We start from the raw sequence: 23,677 nt of genomic DNA on the forward strand, positions 1-23,677 counted from the left end.
AGGGGGGGAGAGGCACTTCCTGTGGCAGGCAGAGTCCCAGTTCCTGATCTCCCCGGTGGTCCAATCAATGGTGGGGGAATGAAGCCGGAGCCAAGGCAGACCGAGGAGGACCTCAGAGGTACAGTTGGGGAGAATGAAGAATTCAATCCTCTCAAGGTGGGGTCCAATAGACATGAGGAGGGGCTCTGTGCGGTAACGCACGGTGCAGTCCAATCTGGCTCCGTTGACCGCGGATATGTAGAGCGGCTTGACGAGACGGGTCACCGGGATGCTGAATTTATTAACAAATGACTCCAAAATAAAATTTCCAGAGGCACCGGAGTCCAAGCAGGCCACGGCTGAGAGGGAGGAGTTGGCTGAAGAAGAAATCCGCACGGGTACCGTGAGACGTGGATGAGCAGATTTGGAACCAAGAGACGCCACACCCACGTGAGCTGGGTGCGTGCGTGCGTTTCCCAGGCGTGGAGGACGGATAGGGCAATCCACCAAGAAATGCTCAGTACTGGCACAGTACAGACAGAGATTTTCTTCTCTACGGCGATTCCTCTCTTCCTGGGTCAGGCGAGACCGATCCACTTGCATGGCCTCCTCGGCGGGAGGCCCAGGCGAAGACTGCAAAGGATGCTGTGGGAGAGGTGCCCAGAGATCTAAGTCTTTTTCCTGGCGGAGTTCTTGGTGTCGCTCAGAAAAACGCATGTCAATGCGGGTAGCCAAATGGATGAGTTCTTGGAGGTTGGCAGGAATCTCTCGTGCGGCCAGCACATCCTTGATGCGACTGGATAGGCCTTTTTTAAAGGTCGCGCAGAGAGCCTCATTATTCCAGGATAGTTCAGAAGCAAAAGTACGGAATTGTATGGCGTACTCGCCAACGGAAGAATTACCCTGGACCAGGTTCAGCAAGGCAGTCTCAGCAGAAGAGGCTCGGGCAGGTTCCTCAAAGACACTTCGGACTTCAGCAAAGAAGGACTGGACTGTGGCTGTGGCCGGATCTACTGTCACGATTCGGCTTCCAGGTAGTGGATCCTCTGTGCCAGAGAGGGATTGGCGTGGACCGTGCTAGTGGACCGGTTCTAAGCCACTACTGGTTTTCACCAGAGCCCGCCGCAAAGCGGGATGGTCTTGCTGCGGCGGTAGTGACCAGGTCGTATCCACTAGCAACGGCTCACCTCTCTGGCTGCTGAAGATAGGCGCGGTACAAGGGAGTAGGCAGAAGCAAGGTCAGACGTAGCAGAAGGTCGGGGGCAGGCGGCAAGGTTCGTAGTCAGGATGGGTAGCAGAAGTTCAGGTACACAGGCTTTGGACACACTAAACGCTTTCACTGGCACAAGGCAACAAGATCCGGCAAGGGAGTGCAAGGGAGGAGACTAGATAAAGGCAGGGAGCAGGTGGGAGCCAATTAAGCTAATTGGGCCAGGCACCAATCATTGGTGCACTGGCCCTTTAAGTCTCAGAGAGCTGGCGCGCGCGCGCCCTAGAGAGCGGAGCCGCGCGCGCCAGCACATGACAGCAGGGGACCGGGACGGGTAAGTGACCTGGGATGCGATTCGCGAGCGGGCGCGTCCCGCTGTGCGAATCGCATCCCCAACGGCCAACACAGTGCAGCGCTCCCGGTCAGCAGGACTGACCGGGGCGCTGCAGGGAGAAAGACGCCGTGAGCGCTCCGGGGAGGAGCGGGGACCCGGAGCGCTAGGCGTAACACCTACATACTGAGATTCTTTTAAAGGGTACTAAAGGGTAATCAACTGGTGCCAGAAAGTTAAACAGATTGGTAAATAACTTCTATTAAAAAATCTTAATCCTTCCAGAACTTATTAGCTGCTGAAAACTACAGAGGAAATTATTTTCTTTTTGGAACACAGTGCTCTCTGCTGACATCATGACCACAGTGCTCTTTGCTGACATCTCTGTCCATTTTAGGAACTGTCCAGAGCAGCATATGTTTGCTTTGGGGATTTTCTCCTATTCTGGACAGTTCTTAAAATGGACAGCAGATGTCAGCAGAGAGCCCTGTGCTTGTGATGTCAGCAGAGAGCTCTGTGTTCCAAAAAGAAAAGAACTTCCTCTGTAGTATTCAGCAGCTAATAAGTACTGGAAGAATTTACATTTTTTAATAGAAGTAATTTACAGTTGATTTAAAAAAAAAAAAAAAAAAAGTTTTCCACCGGAGTACCCCTTTAATAAATGAAACCTATATAATCAAAAACATAAAAATACAGTTTTCAGCTCTTTGTATACACATAGGCAATAAAGTTGGTCTGAAAGTTGCTGATCAGTAGTGCAGATGAAACAGGATTCTACCCATAATCCTCTTCACTTTCACTAAAAACTACCTTATGAGGCAGGGCTTACAGTAGTTGAAAGATTGGGTTTATCTTTGGGGGTCTCCTATTATATTACAGTGTTGAGGAAGTTTCCAGCTATAAATCTGGGTTGGCTCCTTCTTCAGCTGAAGAGTACATCTGCATACATACTGGATGCATCCCTGAAAACTGGATGCATCCCTAAAATAAAGGATGAAGAAAAGGAATATTTCACGTTGGTGCCAGTTTTTCTTTTTATTCATTTAGTCCTTTTAAGTAAGAGTCAGCAAAAAGTCCCTCACTCCTTTTTTTTTATTAATTACAAATTTCCTCCCCTTGCCAGCGAAGAGCGCTGCGTCTTCACGCCCCACTCCTCGCTGACTACTTGTGCTCCACTGCCGATACGTTTATTATGCACCCCCCAGGATCAACATTTTCGGGGGAGGATCTTTGAAAGAGCATTTTATATTTTATTTATTTCATTATTATTAATATTTTAGGGGAAACCACTTACATCCAACTCTCACTCCTTCCTTGAAAGGTAATGGACCCCAGAAGTGCAAATACTTGGGACTGTAAAATTTTGGTCATTCTCCAGAAATTCTATCAAATTTTATTGGTAAAAAAAAAATAAAAAAATATATAGATCAAAAGTGGTTCCTTCTGAACTTGCATCTAGTCTAGTGTAATGGGTCTAGGGGATGATATTATGTTATAGGCTTTGATGCACGAGAGACATTAAAATAGATGTAAAAAGATTATTCTGAGCATAGTAAAGATTCAAAACATATCTTCACTTGCTGCATTTTGTGTATGCCGTTTAAGGTAAAAAGATAAAATAGGATATTAAAATAGATAGAGACTATAAAATATCCAACAAGCATATATGTTTGGAGTCATTAAAATATAGAAATTCGGAGGGACATCAGTAAGTCTACCTATGATATATCCACTGGACCTAATCTCTACAATAACATCACATTGGTAACCAAGTACTGGACCTGAAGTTTATTCAACTAAGAGCCTTTTAAGTTTTATGTAGACTGCACTTATTTCTGGGATCTAGATAACTAGTAATATTCAAATTAAATTTGGGAGAGTTTAAAATGTAAAATCAATGTCATAGTTCTTCATTTGGTTTCGTCAATTTACAGGCCCAGACTAATAGAGTGTGTACTACTATGTTCCTCCTTACTATGATTTCTTCCAAAGAAAGGTTGTGTGGAATAAATGGCTTGTCCTATGGGTTCAGGCTGGTTTAAATATAAAAAAAAAAAAGCCATACTCATACCTGCTTGATCCCCCACCTCTTCTGTCCTGACAGTACCCAAGGTTTTCAGTCTCTGCTGATCAGTTTCTCCAGACACACAGAAAATATCTGCTCAGCCAATCACTAGCCATAGCAGTAACCCTCCTATGCCAATGATTGGCTAGTAAGAATTTCCTGTATGTTGCTCAGAGCTGATCAGAGTAAACTGGGAACATGATCCGTGCTTCATGCAGCCTTGGATCTTCAATACCTTACATCTATATTGAGGTATGATGGCTTTTTTGTTAAAGAACATTTTGCCCTTCTTGTCTAAAGCTTTAAGGGAACCTGTGAACACATTCATGTTACCTGAACCTTGACCAATCGGGGCAATTCATGGTGGCTTCTGCTTTCCTTGCTGCCTTGGCTGAAATAAGTCTCCCTATACCCAAACAAGGGGAGATCTGCCAATCAAGGCTGGTGTGGCAGAGAAAAGCCCCCAGAGACCACCCCAATGACTCACCATTTAGGCAGCAAAAAAGTGATGACTGGTCCCCTTTTAAGATGGGATTTACTTTCTCTTGATGAAATAAAAATTCATACATCCAACTTATTTAGCACTTTCAGCATTGTTATGGAATTTTCACTGTTCTTAAAATATAAAACATCAGCTATATGTTTAGGTTTTATTTTGTCTCCACAAATGTCTATTTAAGATTGTATATGTAAAGAAAAACAAAAACTAACAAAAAAAATTATTCAATGTGCAACTTGTTAATATGCTGTTTGTAGAAAAGCAGACCCCTTAATGCTCATGATGGTTAGAGGTCTCACAAAAAATGCTTTAAAGGGGTATTCCAGGAATCAAAAATCCAGCCTTTTTTCTTTCAAAGACACCGCCTTCCTTTTCTGGTTTTGCAGCACAGCTCCATTGAAGTGAATGGCGCAAAGCTGTAATACCACACCCAAAGTGGAGACAAGGAGGGCGCCATTTTTGAAAGAAAAAAAGGCCTGTTTTTTGATTCCTGGAATTGTAAGAAAGATAAATCATGTATAGATGTATAGTGATCTGTTACTTGATCTGTCTTTTTATTTTTCTGTACATTTACTATAAATATTATGTAAATCCATTGCCAGCAATCCTGCCCCCACCTCCCTCCGACCTCCAGCAGCATTTTTTCAGTTACTACTATCCTCATCATCCATCTATACAGTAGTTGTGATGAGATTGGTAATGTAGAGTACTACAAAATCCACTACACCAATGAATTATGTGATGATTTTGATGATATGGGTGCTTTGACAAAAAAATTAAATAAAATGACAAAAATAAAGTGCAATAAAATAAAAGACAACCTTAAAGGGGGATTAGATAAAAAAAATTATGTTTTTAGTTAGAATAAATTCACGTCCCACTGAGTAGAATTCATCTCAGTTGGGTTTTGGTGTCTTTGGGTAAACTGAAAAAACACTGCTGTGCTTTATACAAAGACATAGTCGTGGGCGTCTATACAGCAGGTGGATCACAGAGATGCATGCTCACCTGTGGGGCTATATGGAGCATCATCAGAACATTTTCTCTTCCGTGAACGGGATTTGAACACAGGATTATCTTCATCTGACTCGAGAGATGGGTAAACTACACAAACAGAGATGAGTGTTACTGGAGCGTACTGCACAATCTCCCAATACAAATGGTGAGCAGCAATCTATCCTAGGTGTTCTAAGGACACAGGCTGAATTTAGACAGAAAGTCTACTGGGAAATATACTGCTCTTATCTATTTAAAGAGATGCTCCAATTTTGCAGCTACTGTAAAAATATATTAGGGAACTGCACGAATAGAAATATACTAATATGGTCATCAAAAAGACTCACAGTAGCTGCGGGAGTGATTCAGGTATAACACAATATTCCCATATTTATACTGCAAACGTGTCAGCAATACTGCTCTATGACAATGTCAGCAGCTAACTAATAAACAGCAGTCAGTGCTCTGCTGCCAGGTCTGCAGCAAAAAGGAGGAATCTTAAACCTACACTTACAGAAAGTGATTCAGATATCATTATATAAGTGGGATCCTATTTATGCAGTTTAACAATATTTTCCAAGGGGGTCTTCCAAGTTATTATATTAAATTAATAGTAACATTTTCAATATTAAAGCATATCTGTCATTAGCAAAAACTTTTGATATAATGTATATAATACAATTATATGTATATTTGTAAAATACATTGGTTAAAAAATGTGTACATTTTTGGGTGAAAAAATGCTGTCCCTGCAGCTTCTGCCTGTGTGTCTCTGTAAGGAGACAAAATACAGGAAGTGAGGGCGGAACAAGCAGGGCTCTGTGCAGGCTCCTGGCTTTTCAATCACCCTGCTGTGAGCCAGGAGCGTGTCACAAAGCTTCAGTGCACAGAGCCCTGCTTGTCCTCAGTGTACAGAGCCCTGCTTGTCCTCAGTGTACAGAGCCCTGCTTGTCCTCAGTGTACAGAGCCCTGCTTGTCCTCAGTGTACAGAGCCCTGCTTGTCCTCAGTGTAGAGCCCTGCTTGTCCTCAGTGCACAGAGCCTGTGCTTGTCCTCAGTGTACAGAGCCCTGCTTGTCCTCAGTGTACAGAGCCCTGCTTGTCCTCACTGTACAGAGTCCTGCTTGTCCTCTGTGAACAGAGCCCTGCTTGTCCTCAGTGTACAGAGTCCTGCTTGTCCTCTGTGAACAGAGCCCTGCTTGTCCTCTGTGAACAGAGCCCCGCTTGTCCTCTGTGAACAGAGCCCCGCTTCTCCTCGGTGTACAGAGCCCTGCTTGTCCTCAGTGTACAGTCCTGCTTGTCCTCTGTGAACAGAGCCCCGCTTGTCCTCAGTGTACAGTCCTGCCTGTCCTCTGTGAACAGAGCCCCGCTTGTCCTCGGTGTACAGAGCCCCGCTTGTCCTCAGTGTACAGTCCTGCTTGTCCTCAGTGTACAGAGTCCTGCTTCTCCTCTTTGAACAGAGCCCTGCTTGTCCTCACTGCACAGAGCCCCGCTTGTCCTCGGTGTACAGAGCCCCGCTTGTCCTCAATGCACAGAGCCCTGCTTGTCCTCAGTGCACAGAGCCCTGCTTGTCCTCAGTGTACAGAGCCCTGCTTGTCCTCAGTGTACAGAACCCTGCTTGTCCTCAGTGTACAGAGCCCTGCTTATCCTCAGTGCACAGAGCCCTGCTTGTCCTCTGTAAACGGCTCAGTAAACAGAGCCCTGCTTGTCCACTCACACTCCCTGTATTAGGTCTCTTTACAGAGAAACACAGTCTCTGTCACTGCAGGGGCAAAATATACACCTTTTTAAGTAATGTATATTAGAATATACAAATAAAGTTATTTTCTACATTATATAAAATGTTTTTGCTAATGACAGGTACACTTTAGGTAACTAATGCTGCATTCCACATTGCTGGTCTGCTTGTTTCATACTTCTACAAGATTATGTGTTGTCTCCAGTGACATCACAGGACCACAGCAGCAATGCCTTCTTTATGGACAGTGCGCTATCATAGTATTGTCAGACATTTTGGGCAACCAAGCAGACTTGCAGCATAGAAATGGTGCAGTTATTTAGTACTTTAAAGGGGTACTCCAGTGGAAAACAATTTATTTTAAATTAACTGGTGCAAGAAAGTTATACTTTCTTTGCTAATTACTTCTATTAAAAAAATCTTAATTCTTCCAGTACTTATCAGATGCTGTTTACTACAGAGAAACTTCCTTTCTTTTTGAATTTCTTTTCTGTCTGACCACAGTACTCTCTGCTGACACCTCTGTCCATGTCAGGAACTGTCCAGAGTAGGAGCAAATCCTCAAAGCAAACCTATCCTGCTACGGACAGTTCCTGACATGGACAGATGTGTCAGCAGAGAGCACTGTGGACAGACAGAAAAGAAATTCAAAAAGAAAAGAACTTTCTCTGATAAGTACTGGAAGGATTAAGATTTTTTTTAATAGAAGTTAATTACAAATCTGTTTAACTTTCTGGCAGCAGTTGATTTAAAATAAATCGTTTTCCACCAGAGTACCCCTTCAAGGGCTCTTTTTCAATAAAGAAATTCTGTTCGGCATTATTCAGAGTGGCATTCAGCTTGCAGCAGTCTCCGGCATAATCGCACTTAAAGGGGTATTCCGGGGTTAACTTACTTTTCACTATCCTGCTCATTATGAATAATTATGCTAGTTTTACATTTACTTGCTATACCGCTCTGCCGTGGATCGTCTTCTTTTTCTTCATTATATGGTCCCCCAGGTCTAGCGTTTCCTTTCAGGTCCTGATGACGTTCGTCACACAATCCTTTGTGGCTCGAGGCAGCAGCTGGTATACGGGGGCTTGGCTATTTCTTGTATTTCCTCACAAGACAGCCCCCTGATGACGTTTGCGGTCCATATGTATGTCCTGACATCTTGTGATCTTGGCAATCTGCGCAGGGAACGCCGGCACGTCAGGACGTACAGATGGACCACAAACATCATCAGGGGGATGGCTTGTAAGGAAATACAAGAAATAGCCAAGCCCTGATACCAGCTGCCGCCTCAAGCCGCAAAGGATTGCGAGACAAACATCATCAGGAGCTGAAAGGAAACACTAGCGGTATAGCATGTAAATGTAAAACTAGCATAATTATTCATAATGGGCAGGATAGTTAAAAGTTAGTTAACCCCGGAATACCCCTTTAATGGCCATGTGGGAAATAAGAGCAGTTCATTTGACTGCATTGAAGTTCCAGGCTTAATAAAGCAAAAGAAATGAACATGCTAATTTTTTCGGCGGAATGCAGACCCACCTCAGAAATTCCCTGCCAAGGAAATTTTATAGTGTGCACAATGCAGCAGAATCCCTTTGAAATCAATGGTAATCAGCTGCAAGCAGAATTCATTCAGAATAATTTAGAGCAGAATTTTTAATATGAACAAGCCCTAAAGGTAACTTGTTACATTGAACATGGTACCCAAACAGCAGGCGGCATGTAATAGATCAGGAGGAGCGGAGCAGATTGATATATAGTTTTGGAGGAAAACATTTAGTATAATTTGTAACTTATTAATCTAAAACTTTTGATATGTCATAGAGACATATTAAAGGTTTTTATCAGTTGGGGTCTTGGGTGTTCAGCCCCCTGACCTATCAATAGATAAAGCTGGGAGAAGTGGGTTCTTGGCGCGTTCTTTCTTATCTCTGTGTCAGGTGATCCAGGACAGACTCATAATGTAGCTATTTGGGCCGTCTCGCTCACACAGAGGGCAGTGAGAGAAGTGTGTAGCATTCTGGGTCTAAACACTCATTCTCCAACCAATAAAAACCTCCTACTCAGTGACTGAAAGCTATTGTGCCTAGTCATACATAGAAAGCAGTAAAATACTAATGGAGACTGCCCACTGGACTCCTAAGTTCAAAATGAGCAGAGATTTATATGAATAAAATAAAAGTTATATTAAATCTATTCCTACAAAATTATATATTAATCTGCTCCGCTTTTTATATTGTGTAACTTGAGGCCTGTGACAGGTTCCCTTTAAAGGGGTTGTCCGGCAAAAATATTTTATCCCCTAAAGTATCTGATCCTGGGGAGTGGGGTCCAACTGCTGGGACCCTTTGCTATCTCGAGAAAGGGGCCCAAGCTCCATTTCCTTCTGTAGGAGCACCAAAGATACTCGAATACAGCACTTGGGCATCTGTGGTGCTCCCATAGAAATAGAGGGCATGCAGTCTACAGAGTTGGGGCCTGTTCTGGAGATCCAAGGGGGATCCCAGAAGTCAGACCTCTGTGACCAGATCACTGGACAACCCCTTTAACTTAATTGACAAAGGTTAATAACTCAGAATACCCCTTTAGGGTCTATTCACATATGCAGTATACATACCGTTTTATACTTTAGGGTCTATTCACATATACATATACAGTTTTATGCTGCAGATTTCAATGTAAACTAAATGATTGGACACTGCTTCAAATCTGTAACATCAAATATGCGCAGGATACTGTAAGTGTGAACAGATCCTTAAAGTAATAATACATTTCATATATTGTGTGGATCTGTTCTTCACAGTTTTCAATCTCTGCTATTAGCCACTAAAGGAAAACTTACAGACCATCATGTCCTGGCCAGGATAACCACATAGATTCATGGCTAATCACAAGAGAGATGTCTGATAACTGGATTGTACAAAGCCCTGTGCTTATACGTCTATGACATTACCAGGAGATATTTTCCGCTCCTGGAAGTAATCAATGAAGGTTCCTATTCAATGGCTACAAGCAGAGATCTTGAAAATGGTGACAAATCGATACACACATGATTCTAGGAAATGGTATAACTTTCTATTACACAATGAATAAGCTACATTTGCCTAAACCAGAAGACTAAATGTCTAGAGGGAGTTGATATGAAGTGTATTCCATATGTATTAAATTAACAAAATAATTAACAAAATAAGATTAATGGTTATGGACACAATATGTTGCAGACTTTGGTACAGTGTGTGAGGTATGTAACACACCAGAGTATCACAAAGGACAGGTGAAATGATTGGAGCATAACAATGGCCCAGCTACACACCAACTACTTCATTTGCCTAAAAAACACAGATTTACTTTTATGTAATGGACATGAATGGTCTAAGGCGCTGTTGCTACATCAGCATTGAGGCCTCCGCAGATGCCAGCACATTTTATGGAAAAGTAGAGCGGCATGCAGTTATTTTTTCTGGTGAGAGGACAGAAACCTCAGTAGAATTCACCATAAACTAATGGGGATCATCGGGTGCCGCTGGGGTTTTTGCTATAAAACCACAATCAAGATGTGAGCTGAGCCCGTAACAATAACACAAACATGTAGAAAAACAATGAAACATAAGTTAAAAATTGTAAAACCATCTATAGAAAATGTTCACTATAAACAGGGTTGGTACATATTGTGTTTATGTCAAAACATTAGAATAGCAAAGTTTGTAGGTGGTCTCTAATGCCCACTCCAGGTCATCTTCTATGCAAGGCACAAGTATGAGGAGAAAAATGGAGCTGACACTTTATAGTGGTTGCGCACATTGTGGCTGGTATAGGTAACAAACTATGTATGACAATGTATACAAGGGGGCACGGTGTGGCACCGTCATACTCACCTCATCAGCAGAATACCCACATTTTTATTTTAAAAATTCATCAAGTCAGACAATGCTTTATTTTCTCTTCTAAAGAGGTTCTTCAGCAGCTGAGGTAAAGATTCCGACTAATCACTAAAAAATGTCATCACTTTATGATCAGTGATGACGTGAGCACTGTGTTCCCCACAACCTCGACAATGAAGGTCCGGCAGGGCTTATTTATACTTCCTTGCAGTATGGCCTCATTTAAGATGCATTGTGGCCCCTTCAGTCTCAAAATTCAGGAGGTTGGAGCCAAATCGATCATTAAAGGGGTACTCCGGCCCTAAGACATCTTATCTCCTATCCAACTGGGGATAGACTTCCAAAGAGTGGTGGGTCTCCACGGCACTGACCAAGGACGGACATGTCAGGTTAGTAGAAGGTGGTTTCACCGCGCATTGTCCCAATAAAACCTGACGTGTCCGCGCTTGGTCAGTGCCGTGGAGACCCGCCACTCTTTGGAAGTCTATGGCCAGTTGCTGTTCACCTGGTTGGGAGGCTGTAGACCGGACCATACCGCTCAATCACACTTACCTTTTTTGTGTGTGAGTCCACACAACCACCTGGGGTAAGAGGCTTGCATAACCACTCCTTTTGCCATATCCACCCGGGTGGTTTTACGCTATGGAGCGCTCTCTTTTGTTTTTATATCTCCTATCCAAAGTATAGGGGATAAGATGTCTGATCGCGGGGATCCCGCCACTGGGGACCCCGGCAATCTCTCATGCAGCACCCACCTATGTGAGCTCCATGCATCGCTGGAGGCTCCCAGTCTGAAGCGCTACGACCACGGGGCCGAAGTATTGTGACGTCACGACCCCGCCACCATGTGACGTCACGCCACGCCCCCTCAATGCAAGTCTATGGGAGGGGGCAGGACCCCCACAATCAGACATCTTATCCCCTATCCTTTTGAGTACCCCTTTAAGTGATGGCATATCCTAGCAATAACCCTTTGTAACTGCTGCTGTGTGCTTGTATTGTCTCCAAAATAAAAATAACCTCTTACATCCATACGTCCAGAATAGATGGAATACAGTAAGTTAAACATTAATCCATATATATATTATGCTATTAATCTGTTTGACAAATGTTGATTTTCATGTATACTCCTATAATAAAGTTACTTGAATACATGAATACAGTCCAGTACACATTATTTATTCCAATTTAATTACTATTATATACTATTTATCTTACTTTACATGGGAGATAGTGTGCACAGTACTGCATTGTTTGAGATCAACTATACAGCCCCACATCTCAGTACAACTTCTGTAAATTCTTTAGGCCAGTATTTCCCAACCAGTGCGGCTCCAGCTGTTGCTAAACTACAACTTCCAGCATACTCAGATGTCCTTTTGGTGTGCTGGGAGTTGCAGTTTTGCAACGGCTGGATGCACCCTGGTTGGGAAACACTGCTTTAGGTCATATAAGGACAGTTGCACATTGTCCCAATAAATATACTGAATGAAACAGATATAATCAATCGTTCAACGTGTCAGACCAGTTTGTGCAGTATCACTTCCTTGGAAGGGACCTAGACACAGCCTGTTTCACGTAGTCTACTGAATAACACATGAAGCATCCTGTGATCACTTCTGCTTAAGTAACTGCAGTACATGCTCTCTACATGGTCACTGAGAAGAGAGATCAGGTCTTCCTAAAGAAATGCTAAAGTTGTAATATCTGTAACAGACATACATATTAATGGTTATGTAATACTACTGTAAGTATAATGTGTGTATCCGGTCACTGCCATTTATCTGACTTGACATCTTACTCAACCTGTCTGTTTTGGTAAATACTTGGATTCCTCATGGAATTATAATGTTGCACACTTTTCTTTCATTTTTAATGGTGGCGTTTCTCTGATACTCCTCCTGAAAATATGTGCATTATGACTGACAACTGGGTGTTACCCTCCCCCTCTGTCAGTGGGGGTGTCCCTACAAAGTATCACACTGTCCAATTAGTACTGGTTGTAAAATGACACACTCTGTCAGCAAAGTGGAATGGTAACACCCAGTTATTAATTTATTTATACTTTTCCAGGATGAATTAGAGAGGAACAGCCATATGGAGAGTTCTGCTCCAGCATTTTAATTCCAACTCTCCATTGTGCTGTTCCTTTTGCTATTGTTCCTGGAAATGTATGGCTAAATTGACAACTGGGTGTTAGCCTTCCCCTGTCGATGGGGGTGCCCCTACAAAGTACCATGCAGTCAAATTAGTACTGGCTGTGAAATCACACACTCTGTCAGTAAGGAAAAGATAACACCTAGTTGTTAATTTATTCATACATTTCCAGGAGGAATAACAGAGGAGCAGCACAATGTAGAGTCTTTCTCCAACATTTTAATTCCAACTCTCCATTGTAATGTTACTCTGTTCTTCTTCTTGGAAATGCATGACTAAACTGGGAACTGTGTGTTACTCTTCCCCCTGTCGGCAGTTTGTGCTCCTATATAATTTGAGACTTATGGACCTATGGACTGTATAAGACGGGGTGGGGACATCCCCTATTGACAGAAGGAATGCTGAAATCCACATACCAATTTATTCGTACATTTCCAGGAGGAATACCAGAGGAGCAGCACAACACAGATTTATCAGGAAAAATGTTCAGAACTGTTATTTGGGGAGGTAGGTCATTATGATGGATTTTAGGGCTGGCGGTATACCGGTTCATACCGAATACCGACATTTTTGGGCTGCACGATATTAATTTTTCCCATACCGCAATACCGGTTTGGCCCCTTCCCCTTGGGAATGAATTATCAGCCCCCATATCAGGGAACTAATCATATGTGACCCGCCAGCGCTGTTCTGCTCCCCCCCAATAATTATCAGCCCAGCGCTGCCCCCTTATCGGGGAACTAATCATATGTGACCCACCAGCGCTGTTCTGCTCCCCCCCACCAAATCATGTTACCCACCAGCGCTGTTCTGCTCCCCCCAAATAATTATCAGCCCAGCAGGGTACTACTCACATATGTCACCCGCAAGCACTGCCCTCCTCCTCTTTGTTGGGGGCCGCCGGCGATGGAACTCTATACTGTATGCCAGTGGTCTCCAACCTGCGGACCTCCAGCTTATGCAAAACTACAAATCCCAGCCGTTGGCTGTCCGGGCATGCTGGGAGTTGTAGTTTTGCAACAGCTGGAGGTCCGCAGGTTTCAGACCACTGCTGTACACTGTATCCCAATGCCCGGGCTGCAAAAGATAAAGAAAATAAACTTTAATTTACCTAAGTCGGCCTCACGCTGTTCCTTGGGACTGGAATGTCGGACAGCAGTCAGCCTATCACTGGCCACAGCGTTGTCCCGCCCCGGCCAGTGATAGGTTAAATGCACTGTCATGTAAGAAGCCGGCCAGAGCTCCTTACATGACAGTGGACTCAGCCTATCACTGGGGCGGGACATCGCTGCGGCTGGTGATAGGCAGACGGCTGTCCGACATTCCAGTCACAAGGAACAGTGTGAGGCTGACGTAGGTAAGTTACAGTTTCTTTTCTTTATCTTTTGCAGCCCGGGCATAGGGATACAGCGTACAGCAGTGGTCTCAAACCTGTGGACCTCCAGCTGTTGCAAAACTACAACTCCCAGCACGCCCGGACAGCCAACGGCTGTCCGGGAAAGCCGGGAGTTGTAGTTTTGCAACAGCTGGAGGTCCGCAGGTTGGAGACCACTGGCGTACAGTATAGAGTTCCATCGCCGGCGGCCCCAACAAAGAGGAGGAGGGCAGTGCTTGCGGGTGACATATGTGAGTAGTACCCTGCTGGGCTGATCATTATTGGGGGGGGAGGAGCAGAACAGTGCTGGCGGGTAACATGATTTGGTGGGGGGGGGAGCAGAACAGCGCTGGTGGGTAACATGATTTGGTGGGGGGGGAGCAGAACAGCGCTGGCGGGTAACATGATTTGGTGGGGGGGAGCATAACAGCGCTGGCGGTTCACATGATTTGGGGGTGGGGGTGAAAGAAATACCGTGGAACCGCCATAAGTTACAATAATACCGTGATACACATATTTGGTCATACCGCCCAGCCCTAATGGATATGACTACTAAGTGCATTTTAGGTAAAGACAGAAAACAAGGACCAGGATGTGTGTTGTTGCTCTGCAGTATAGATTATGGTCTCCTTCCCATGTACACGCTTGTCTCCTTTTCTGTCATTCACTTACACAAAGCCATTACAATGTATAGGCAGGAGCACAGGAAATGGATTATCCGCTGCAAACATTTTCTAATATTTATTTGCAATCTAAGTGCGCACAATTGTTGTTCACAAAGACTCCGTGCCAAAGTCTGGAAACCAAATTTCTTTTACTGGCCTGTGCTCACCACTGGAGGCCAAACCTGAAATCTATTTACATGAGACCACCGGCTGTTTCTGATTTCAACCGCAAATGGAGCTTTAAATTAAAGGAGAACTATTGCCTAATGTGAGCCCGGAATCAGCCGTCTCCTACATATTCATTTGTCTTGAGAACAAAATTGGGTTCACAACATTAAACAACCAAAATTATATTACTTTTCTGCGCGTCAATACAAGGAGAGGAAAAAGAACAACCAGTCTTGTAAACCTAAACGTTCTCTTGTCGTCCAAACTTTGGCAGCCATGTTCATGCAAAATATTACTATACAACGAAACTGTGAAAGGAAGTAGTCAAGTGTAGGTGGTTCCAATAACATATTATGAAAGTGGTGACATGACTACACGGTCTTCCATGCATGACAATCCCAAGATGTTTAATTCTGTCAACAGTAGGGGTCCCGACTGTCTGACATCTTTCACAAAAAGGTATCTAACCCCCCAATAAGATGTTGTCTAATGAGAACAACCCTGATCATAATGGTCTCTTAGTGCAAAAGCACATTATAAAAGGAGGGCCCCTCACGCAAAAACCCCTTTGATAAACCAAAACCCTAAATTAGCAGCTCTTGCTTTGGCAGACCTGAGCCTTCCTTGTATTATAACAGTCATGTGACTGGCTGCCTCGTAGTAGGTATTGCAGTTGAGTTGTCTTTGCTGGGACATCACCTGTGGCCTCTTTTGCCTATCTTACTAAATATTTGTATAACCCGCAAAATAACAGTTCTGAATCATCCCATAGCTCTGTGTTGTGCCGTTCCGCTGTTATACTTCCTAGAAATGAAGGGTTAATAGCCAACTGGGTGTTACCAATTGGTGGCGTGTCCCTACACTGTCTTGAGACTATCCAATCAAAGCTGACTGTGCCAGACAGTGTAAGGACACGCCCCCAACTGGTGACGCCCAGTTGGCTAACAGAGGATAACAGAGGAACAGCCTAACACAGAGCTGTAAGTAGAGATAACCCAGAATTGACATTTCATAGGAAATACATGTACAGTGGTCCCTCAAGTTACAATATTAATTGGTTCCAGGACAACCATTGTATGTTGAGACCAGAACTCTATGGAAACCTGGTAATTGGTTCTAAAGGCACCAAAATGTCATCCAAAAATAGGAAAAAGTGAGGATTAAAGAAAAATAAGTAGATAACTAATATAGATAAAGCAAATCCTTACATATAAAAGTAAGAAAGATCTGCTGGGAGTTGTAATCACTGTCTATGTCAGTGTTTCCCAAGCAAGGAGCCTCAAGCTGTCGCAAAACTGCAACTCCCAGCATGCCCAAACAGCCAAAGGCTGTCCGGGCATGCTGGGAGTTGTAGTTTTGCAACAGAGGTGGGCACCCTGCTTGGGAAACACTGATCTATGTAGAGGACAGGAGCTTCTTCGGGGTCCTGTACAGTATATGCAATGTCCTAAAAAAGTAAAATGGAGTCGCCCTCACCTGGTGTCCAAAGGAGCAGGTAACCCTGGTACAGGTAAAGAGTACAGAACATGTAATATCTCCCTGTACTGTAGGGGGCACCTCCAGACACCAGTCAGTGCATACGCTTCAGTAATACAGGGGTTTTACCAGTGAATGCCCATTCTGATTGGTCAGTTCTTCCAGCCATTGACGTGTTTCATAGATCTGGACTGTCCGTAGTATTGTATGTTGAGTCTGGTTTCAACTTACAATGGTCCAGAAAAGACCATTGTATGTTGAAACTATTGTATGTTGAGGCCATTGTAAGTTGAGGGATCATTGTATTAACTAAAACAGACAGTCCAGGCCGCAGGTCCTGTTTAAAGGGGATGTCTGGGCTTTTCTATAATAATAAAAATTAAAAAAAAATTAATGTCTGTTTCAATAAATACTTGTACTGCCATTCATGTTATTTCTCTTGGAAATGTATGAATAAAATAACAACTGGGTGTTACCATTCCCCTGGCCAATGGGGCGTATTTCTACATAGTTTGACATTGATCAATCAGTGCAAGACTACATAGGGACACAGCCTATTAACAAAGAGACTGGTAATGCCCAGGTGCCAATGTATTCACACATTTCCAGGAGTAATAACAGAGGTTTCATACAGTGCAGCAGATGTCCTGTTAGATGAGAACTTTGCTGCAGACTGACCACAGATTTCACCTCTGCTCCATTATCACTGGTAGAATCCACAGTATTCCCATAAGAGAGTGAGTATACAGCAGACCTGCCGCACAGACCTTGTCCGCCGTACGAGGATAAGATGAACAGCACCAAAGCACTTAGTCTGCAGAGATATATTGTGCCCACTGTGTGGTTTTAGTCTAATATTTCCTTTATACGGACATTTATATTCCCATTGTCTGTTCTATTAACATTTGCGTCAGCCATTGATTATAACTTGCAGAATAATTCTGTCTCATTTTCAGCTCCTGAGACGTTATGATCACATTTAGAAGGTGCCTGCAGCGTCTCACAACCTTTCCATGTATCACACAATACTTGCCAACAGTCACAGACTTCGGGGAGCGAGCCACAATGAGACGTCTGAAGGTGTTCAGCAAAATCTGAGGTTTTTGTTATTCAGCTGTATACACTGTACCTGGTGCAAAATTCCTTTATATATGAGCATATTGAATCGCGCCAACTTCACAGCACCGCAATTCTTGATCTCTATACTGCATGTACAGTAATTGCAAATAAAAAAAATTGTTGATAGCTCTGGATCTACTTTATGCATTAAAGGGCTGCTCTATTAACCCAGCGCCTGTCCATATGTCCTCTTAGGCATTTCGACATCATAGAGGGGGGTCTATCACCTGCAATCCCCTCCATGAGCCCTAGTAGAGAGTCTCTCGTTGTGAAAGACATGAGAGGCTGAATGACTGCAACATAACACTAAATCTTCCCCTGCAGGTGAAGTACATGGCTATCTATGGTAACTCCAGTGATAACAGCGGATCACCAAGGGTTAATGAAGCATACCGATGGTGATCAGCTCCTTCAACATGTGTTACATAACAGCACGACATCCTCCAAACCTAATAGCACTATTATGTGCTCTCATCAGATGGTCAATGTTACAATACACTCATGCAGGGTGTATTCATCTGATGTGTCTTACCAAAGTCGGAGTCTTTAAAGCACGCTCCCAGGTTGTCCTGCTCCTCCTCGTAGTCGTCCGCTGTGATGTTGTTCTTGGTGGCTTTCTTGCTGACCCGCTTGCTTGTACACTTGTTGTTGCCTGATTTCTTTGAGTTTTGGGCTGATATGGAGTTATTTTTAGACTGGTTTGTACTCCATGACGTCTGTAGACAGGAGTCAGAAGGCAAGTTAGCCATCGACAACATGCCCTGTATTGCTTCTTGTGTGCTTGGGGATGCGGGCGGCTGACTGTGGAGCAAATATAAAGTTTGGTTACAACACAGCAGAACATATACTGTGACAATCCCCTTTTTCTGTATTGTAGGACCTCTCCGGAACATACTTACTATGCCTAATGAATATGGCCCTGCAGACTTTTTATATGATATTATTGCCTGGTAGTTCATGACTTTATGTCATATTGTACCCCACCAAAAACAGAAAATATCAGGATGCACCCCGATGCAGGTCCTAAATGACTAGAACAGTACGTTATAGCAAAGCACTCTGACAGCCAAAGAAAATTCTTATTTAGTGTCTTCCTATATGACATTTAAATGATTCAGGGTTAATTCACATGTCCAGTGATCTGGAGCCACCCCATATGTAAACTAAAGATGTAAAAGGTTTGAGGTATTACATCTGGCATCCGCATGGCACTCCATAGAGTCTAACTGGCACGGCACCAGACCTGTTAAACAATGCTGCAATAAAATATGCCAGGAAGCTCCTTTCAAATGCTGGATATTTACTATAAGAACGTACCTTAAATACCAGATATTTCTATGTATCTACACAAACTGATAAATGTGCCCCAATTTACAGATGGGTACAAGTTTAGGGCTCATTCACATCTATGTTGAGGGAACTCTGTTCACAAATTATGTTAAAATGATGGGAGTTGTGCTAAGAAAAAATTGCAGGTCAGTTTTTTTCTTCACTCAACTCCTGCAAACAATGGACACCAGACAAAAATCTGACAGACCCCACTCAAAATTAATGGGACCTGACTGGTGTCCATTGTGCAATGGACCATCCAGCTCCGTTGTTTGTCTTGGAACGTACTCAGCGAAGGAGCTCCTGAACGGATGTGAACTTATAGGCAAGCTGTGTACATCCAAAGATATGCATACTATGAACTACATATGAGCAACACACACAGAAGTCATTTTTGGGGCTCATCCAACACACTTCCCACACAATGCCAGTCTTTGGTTCAGGCACCATATTTTCAAATAGGCAATTAAGTACGGTAATAAGGGTTGGATCACACGTTGCTTCTTTGCTGCAGATTTTCTTCCCAGAATTTCCACATGGAAAGTCTGAAGCATTTAAAAAGCAGCAAAAAGGATAAGATTTCAGATCATCAATTCTGCAGCCTCCTTACAGCAGAAAACCTGCAATATTTCCGAACCAAAATCCACAACAGAAATTCGGCACCAAAACTGAGCTCTTATTCTTTTGTATGGGCAGGGTTTGTCAGTTTTTTTCCATATGCAGATTGATAAATCTGGGCCAAAGTATTTAAGAACCTGCAGTTGTGAATTTTGCAGTGTATCTGCAGCGGAGCAACATATACAACACTGCACATATCTGCACACTGCAACATATACAACACTGCATATTTACTGTTGACTCCCCAGAGGAGTCAACAGAAAAATTCAGAATTAAATTTGTCATAAAAAATGACACAGATGTCGATTTGAAATATTCACTCTAGGTCAAATTCTGAACAGATAATGTGTGATTTTTCTTTATTCAGCATCTGTCTGCTTGGCTTTCAACACTGATCCCTGTAAATAAATCATGCAGGGCAGTGAGGGGGTGAGAAAGGCAGGAGACATGCATTATGCAGTTCAGCATCCCCTCTATGGCACTTGAGCTTGGAAGGAAAACAAGATTTTATAACTTTGCAATTTATTGCACAATTTGTTTTATCTCCTTTTAGCTAGCTGTTTCTGTTTGCAGCGCCGAGCATGATATATACTTGACAGATTCCCCTTAGGATTAAAAATGCAATTAATACTAAACATTTGGTTCCCCTTTAAGCTTTTAGCTATGAGAGCCTTTCTACTCAGCATCACAGAGTAATGAGATATGTGAAAAGCATCCATGCAAGTCTCTGAGCCGGGACCCTTACGGATTGCTACAAAGAAGGGGCCTGCAGAGCTCTACCCATTTAACTTAGATATTATGTGTTTTTGAGTTTTTTTGTCTGCATGTTGTGAATAGACGCACCACTAACATAGTTCAGACATATGGAAGCCTCTTAGCTAAAAGCATGTGCTCAATGGACCATTTCATTCTAGGGTACAAAGGGACCCCAACAAATGGACCTTCACAAATACTACCTACTGATATGTCACAAGCCATACCCGAGTGTTCACTTTCTCAAGGCAATGTCCTTATTTAACCTATTGATGGAACAGGAAGATATCAGCTCATCGCTAGTGAGATCTGCCAAGAAGCTCTGCAGCGTATTGCTGTGTGCGATCTCCTCTTACTCCTTCCCAGAGGTAATTGTAGGTGAAACAGACCATCAAACCTGCAGGAAGAGCGGCTGCCACGTATTGCTAGAGCTCTGCGCTATTAACCAGCACATAGAAGAAGGGGCCAGATCATTGCGGCACTGCCCATTACTCAATCAAGATGGAAATTCACATCTATGTGCGGGAATCCCATTACATTCAATACTATCTGCATCTTAATCTGTGTAATGAAGGACATTACCTACAGCTAAATCCTCAATGCATATTAACAGAGGTTATCTTAACCCAATGCTGGATACCCCTAATGGATTTATTAGAGGCCTGTCTAAAATCATTTGTGGAAAATTTCCCACTGATGTTAATCTCAGATATGTTAAAATGCTATTTTTAAACATATTTTGACTGCTTTCTCCATTAGAATGAATGAAAATGCATTAGGCGGGCTGTTTTCCCTCTTGTATAATAACCAAAGTACAGTAGGTACATAATGGATGAAGTTTGACTACAGGGGCATCAGACACAAGACAGACAAAGAGAGTTTAGTGTACAAGAAAGGAGAATGTCCAGCGCAAAAGACTCAGGAACGAGGGGTTTATTCACAAGCCACGCAGGACATAGTGCAGACTCAGGTACAAGTACCTGTAATGGAGTCTGCATTGTGTCCTGTGTGGCTTGTGAATAAACCCCTCATTCCTTAGTCTTTTGCGCTGGACATTCTCCTTGTACATTTACCTGGGGCGAGGTCCACGCCTGGTCCGTGCTGCATGCGGCGTGAGCTGAAGCACTTCACGCAAAGAGAGTTTAGGGATGAAAAAGAAGCAATGTGGCCCAATGACCAAAGCCAGTTCTGCTACACCAACTTACAGGGTGACTAGGGTTACAGATTCTTGTTTTAGCTTTTAATAAGAAATGCAGCTCTGCAGAACAAACTGCAGCACATCTAATGTATGAATAGTTACAGTTTAAACAGAAGATATTTCTTAAACAGAACACCTGGCACTGCTCTCAGGGAATCAATACTATGCATACTGCCGTCAGTGAGTATTGCGCTCATTCACATTAGCTGGATGTATGGTGGTGCTCACGCTATGGGAGTTCGATTAAACATTATTCCAAAGTAGACGAAAGAAAGAAGCGGTTCACTCACCAATCCATTGCTGTGCTCTTTATTCGATACAGTAGTTACATTGGCAACATACGGTAAGATGGAACGGCAGGGCAGGAAGTGTAACAGAAGCGACGGCGCCCTTTCACGACCCCCTGGGCATTTCTTCAGGCCCGGAATTGACCCAATTGGGATCGCTTCGGACGGGGCTCTGTTACACCTCCTGCCCTGCCGTTCCATCTTACCGTATGTTGCCAATGTAACTACTGTATCGAATAAAGAGCACAGTAACAGATTGGTGAGTGAACCGCTTCTTTCTTACGTCATCTTTGGAATACTGTTTAAACATAAGATATAGTCCTAGCAAATCTCCCTGGCATCTGCAGCACCTCTTAGACTAGGAGATGAAGGCTTCTTTAAAGGGGTTATCCAGTGGCTGGGCCCGTTTTGACACACAGGAAGCACCTGGGCCCGACAGTCAAGCTGCGGCTCAGAAACAGGATTGCTGCAGGGGACCAGAGCAGGACACAGGAGGCACCGCAGGAGTGCAGGAGGTAAGTAAGGGCTTGTTTTGTTATATACTACAGAACAGAATACTTTTGAAAAAAAAAAAGAAAACCGCTGCTAAATATCCTCTTTAACTCACTGACTGAGATCTACGCTTTCTAAACTTCTCTATTGGGGCCCAATCACACTACTGAATCTCTGCCAAGATCCTCTTTGCAGCAGGTACGGTCTAAATCCATAGTACTAGGATTGCGCAGACATGCACCGTCAGTATTGACGGCAAAGCAGTTTGTGTGGATGTCCACATAAAGAATGAACATGTTAATTCATTCGGCGGGTACGGAATCTGGAATTTTCACAGTGTGAAAGAAGATCCATTCAAACCAATGTTAAATTCATGCAACGGAATTTACAATTTCCATAGTGTGAATGTATTTTACTCTAGAATGCTGTTTCCAAACATGCGGCTCTCCAGCTGTTAGGATATGCAGGGAATTGTAATTCTGAAATAGTCGGTGGGCCACAGGTTAGCAAACAACACCCTAGAGCAGTGGTCTCCCAACTGCGGACCTCCAGATGTTAGGATATGCAGGGAATTGTAATTCTGAAACAGTCGGTGGGCCACAGGTTAGCAAACAACACCCTAGAGCAGTGGTCTCCAAAATGCGGACCTCCAGATGTTAGGATATGCAGGGAATTGTAATTCTGAAACAGTCGGTGGGCCACAGGTTAGCAAACAACACCCTAGAGCAGTGGTCTCCAAAATGCGGACCTCCAGATGTTAGGATATGCAGGGAATTGTAATTCTGAAACAGTCGGTGGGCCACAGGTTAGCAAACAACACCCTAGAGCAGTGGTCTCCCACCTGTGGACCTCCAGATGTTGCAAAACTACAATTCCCAGCATGCCCGGACAGCCAACGGCTGTCCGGGCATGCTGAGAGTTGTAGTTTTGCAACATCTGGAGGTCCACAGTTTGAAGACCGCTGATCGAGGCCAGTGGTCTCCAACCTGCAGACCTCCAGATGTTGCAAAACTACAATTCTCAGCATGCCCGGACAGCCAACGGCTGTCCGGGCATGCTGGGAGTTGTAGTTTTGCAACATCTAGAGGTCCGCAGGTTGGAAACCACTGCCCTAGAGCAAAATCCGAAACCAGTTATGCACAGGCCACAGATAGAAGATGCACACAGCATCTGGAGGTACAAAAACTATGGATTAGGTACCACAAGTATCAGAAACACTTATTTGGGATTAAGGTTAATATTTTCTCGCCTCCATCTTCATGGGCAAAAATCCGGAATAGATTTCAGCAATAGATAAAACCTCTGGACATACCGTACATATTTATTGACATCAAATGCTTATATGG

At 43.5% G+C, this 23,677-nt stretch overlaps 1 protein-coding gene across 12 annotated transcripts in view; it reads right to left on the reverse strand.

Annotated features, from left to right (window-relative positions):
- PHF2 (PHD finger protein 2) overlaps positions 1 to 23,677 on the reverse strand; it is a 317,888-nt gene that overhangs the window by 56,040 nt on the left and 238,171 nt on the right. For 9 of the 12 annotated variants that reach the window (XM_056524306.1, XM_056524308.1, XM_056524309.1 and 6 more), the window contains exons 18-19: positions 18,187 to 18,455; positions 5,093 to 5,188 (exon numbers count right to left, since the gene is read on the reverse strand). The exons of 1 other annotated variant lie outside the window; for it this stretch is intronic. In XM_056524306.1, coding sequence (XP_056380281.1) covers positions 5,093 to 5,188; positions 18,187 to 18,455 — 365 coding nt within the window. The remainder of the gene's footprint in view (positions 1 to 5,092; positions 5,189 to 18,186; positions 18,456 to 23,677) is intronic. 2 more of the 12 variants (XM_056524312.1, XM_056524317.1) reach the window with 1 other exon arrangement.

The sequence above is a fragment of the Hyla sarda genome, chromosome 6 (assembly GCF_029499605.1).
Source record: "Hyla sarda isolate aHylSar1 chromosome 6, aHylSar1.hap1, whole genome shotgun sequence".
Lineage (NCBI taxonomy): Eukaryota > Metazoa > Chordata > Amphibia > Anura > Hylidae > Hyla > Hyla sarda.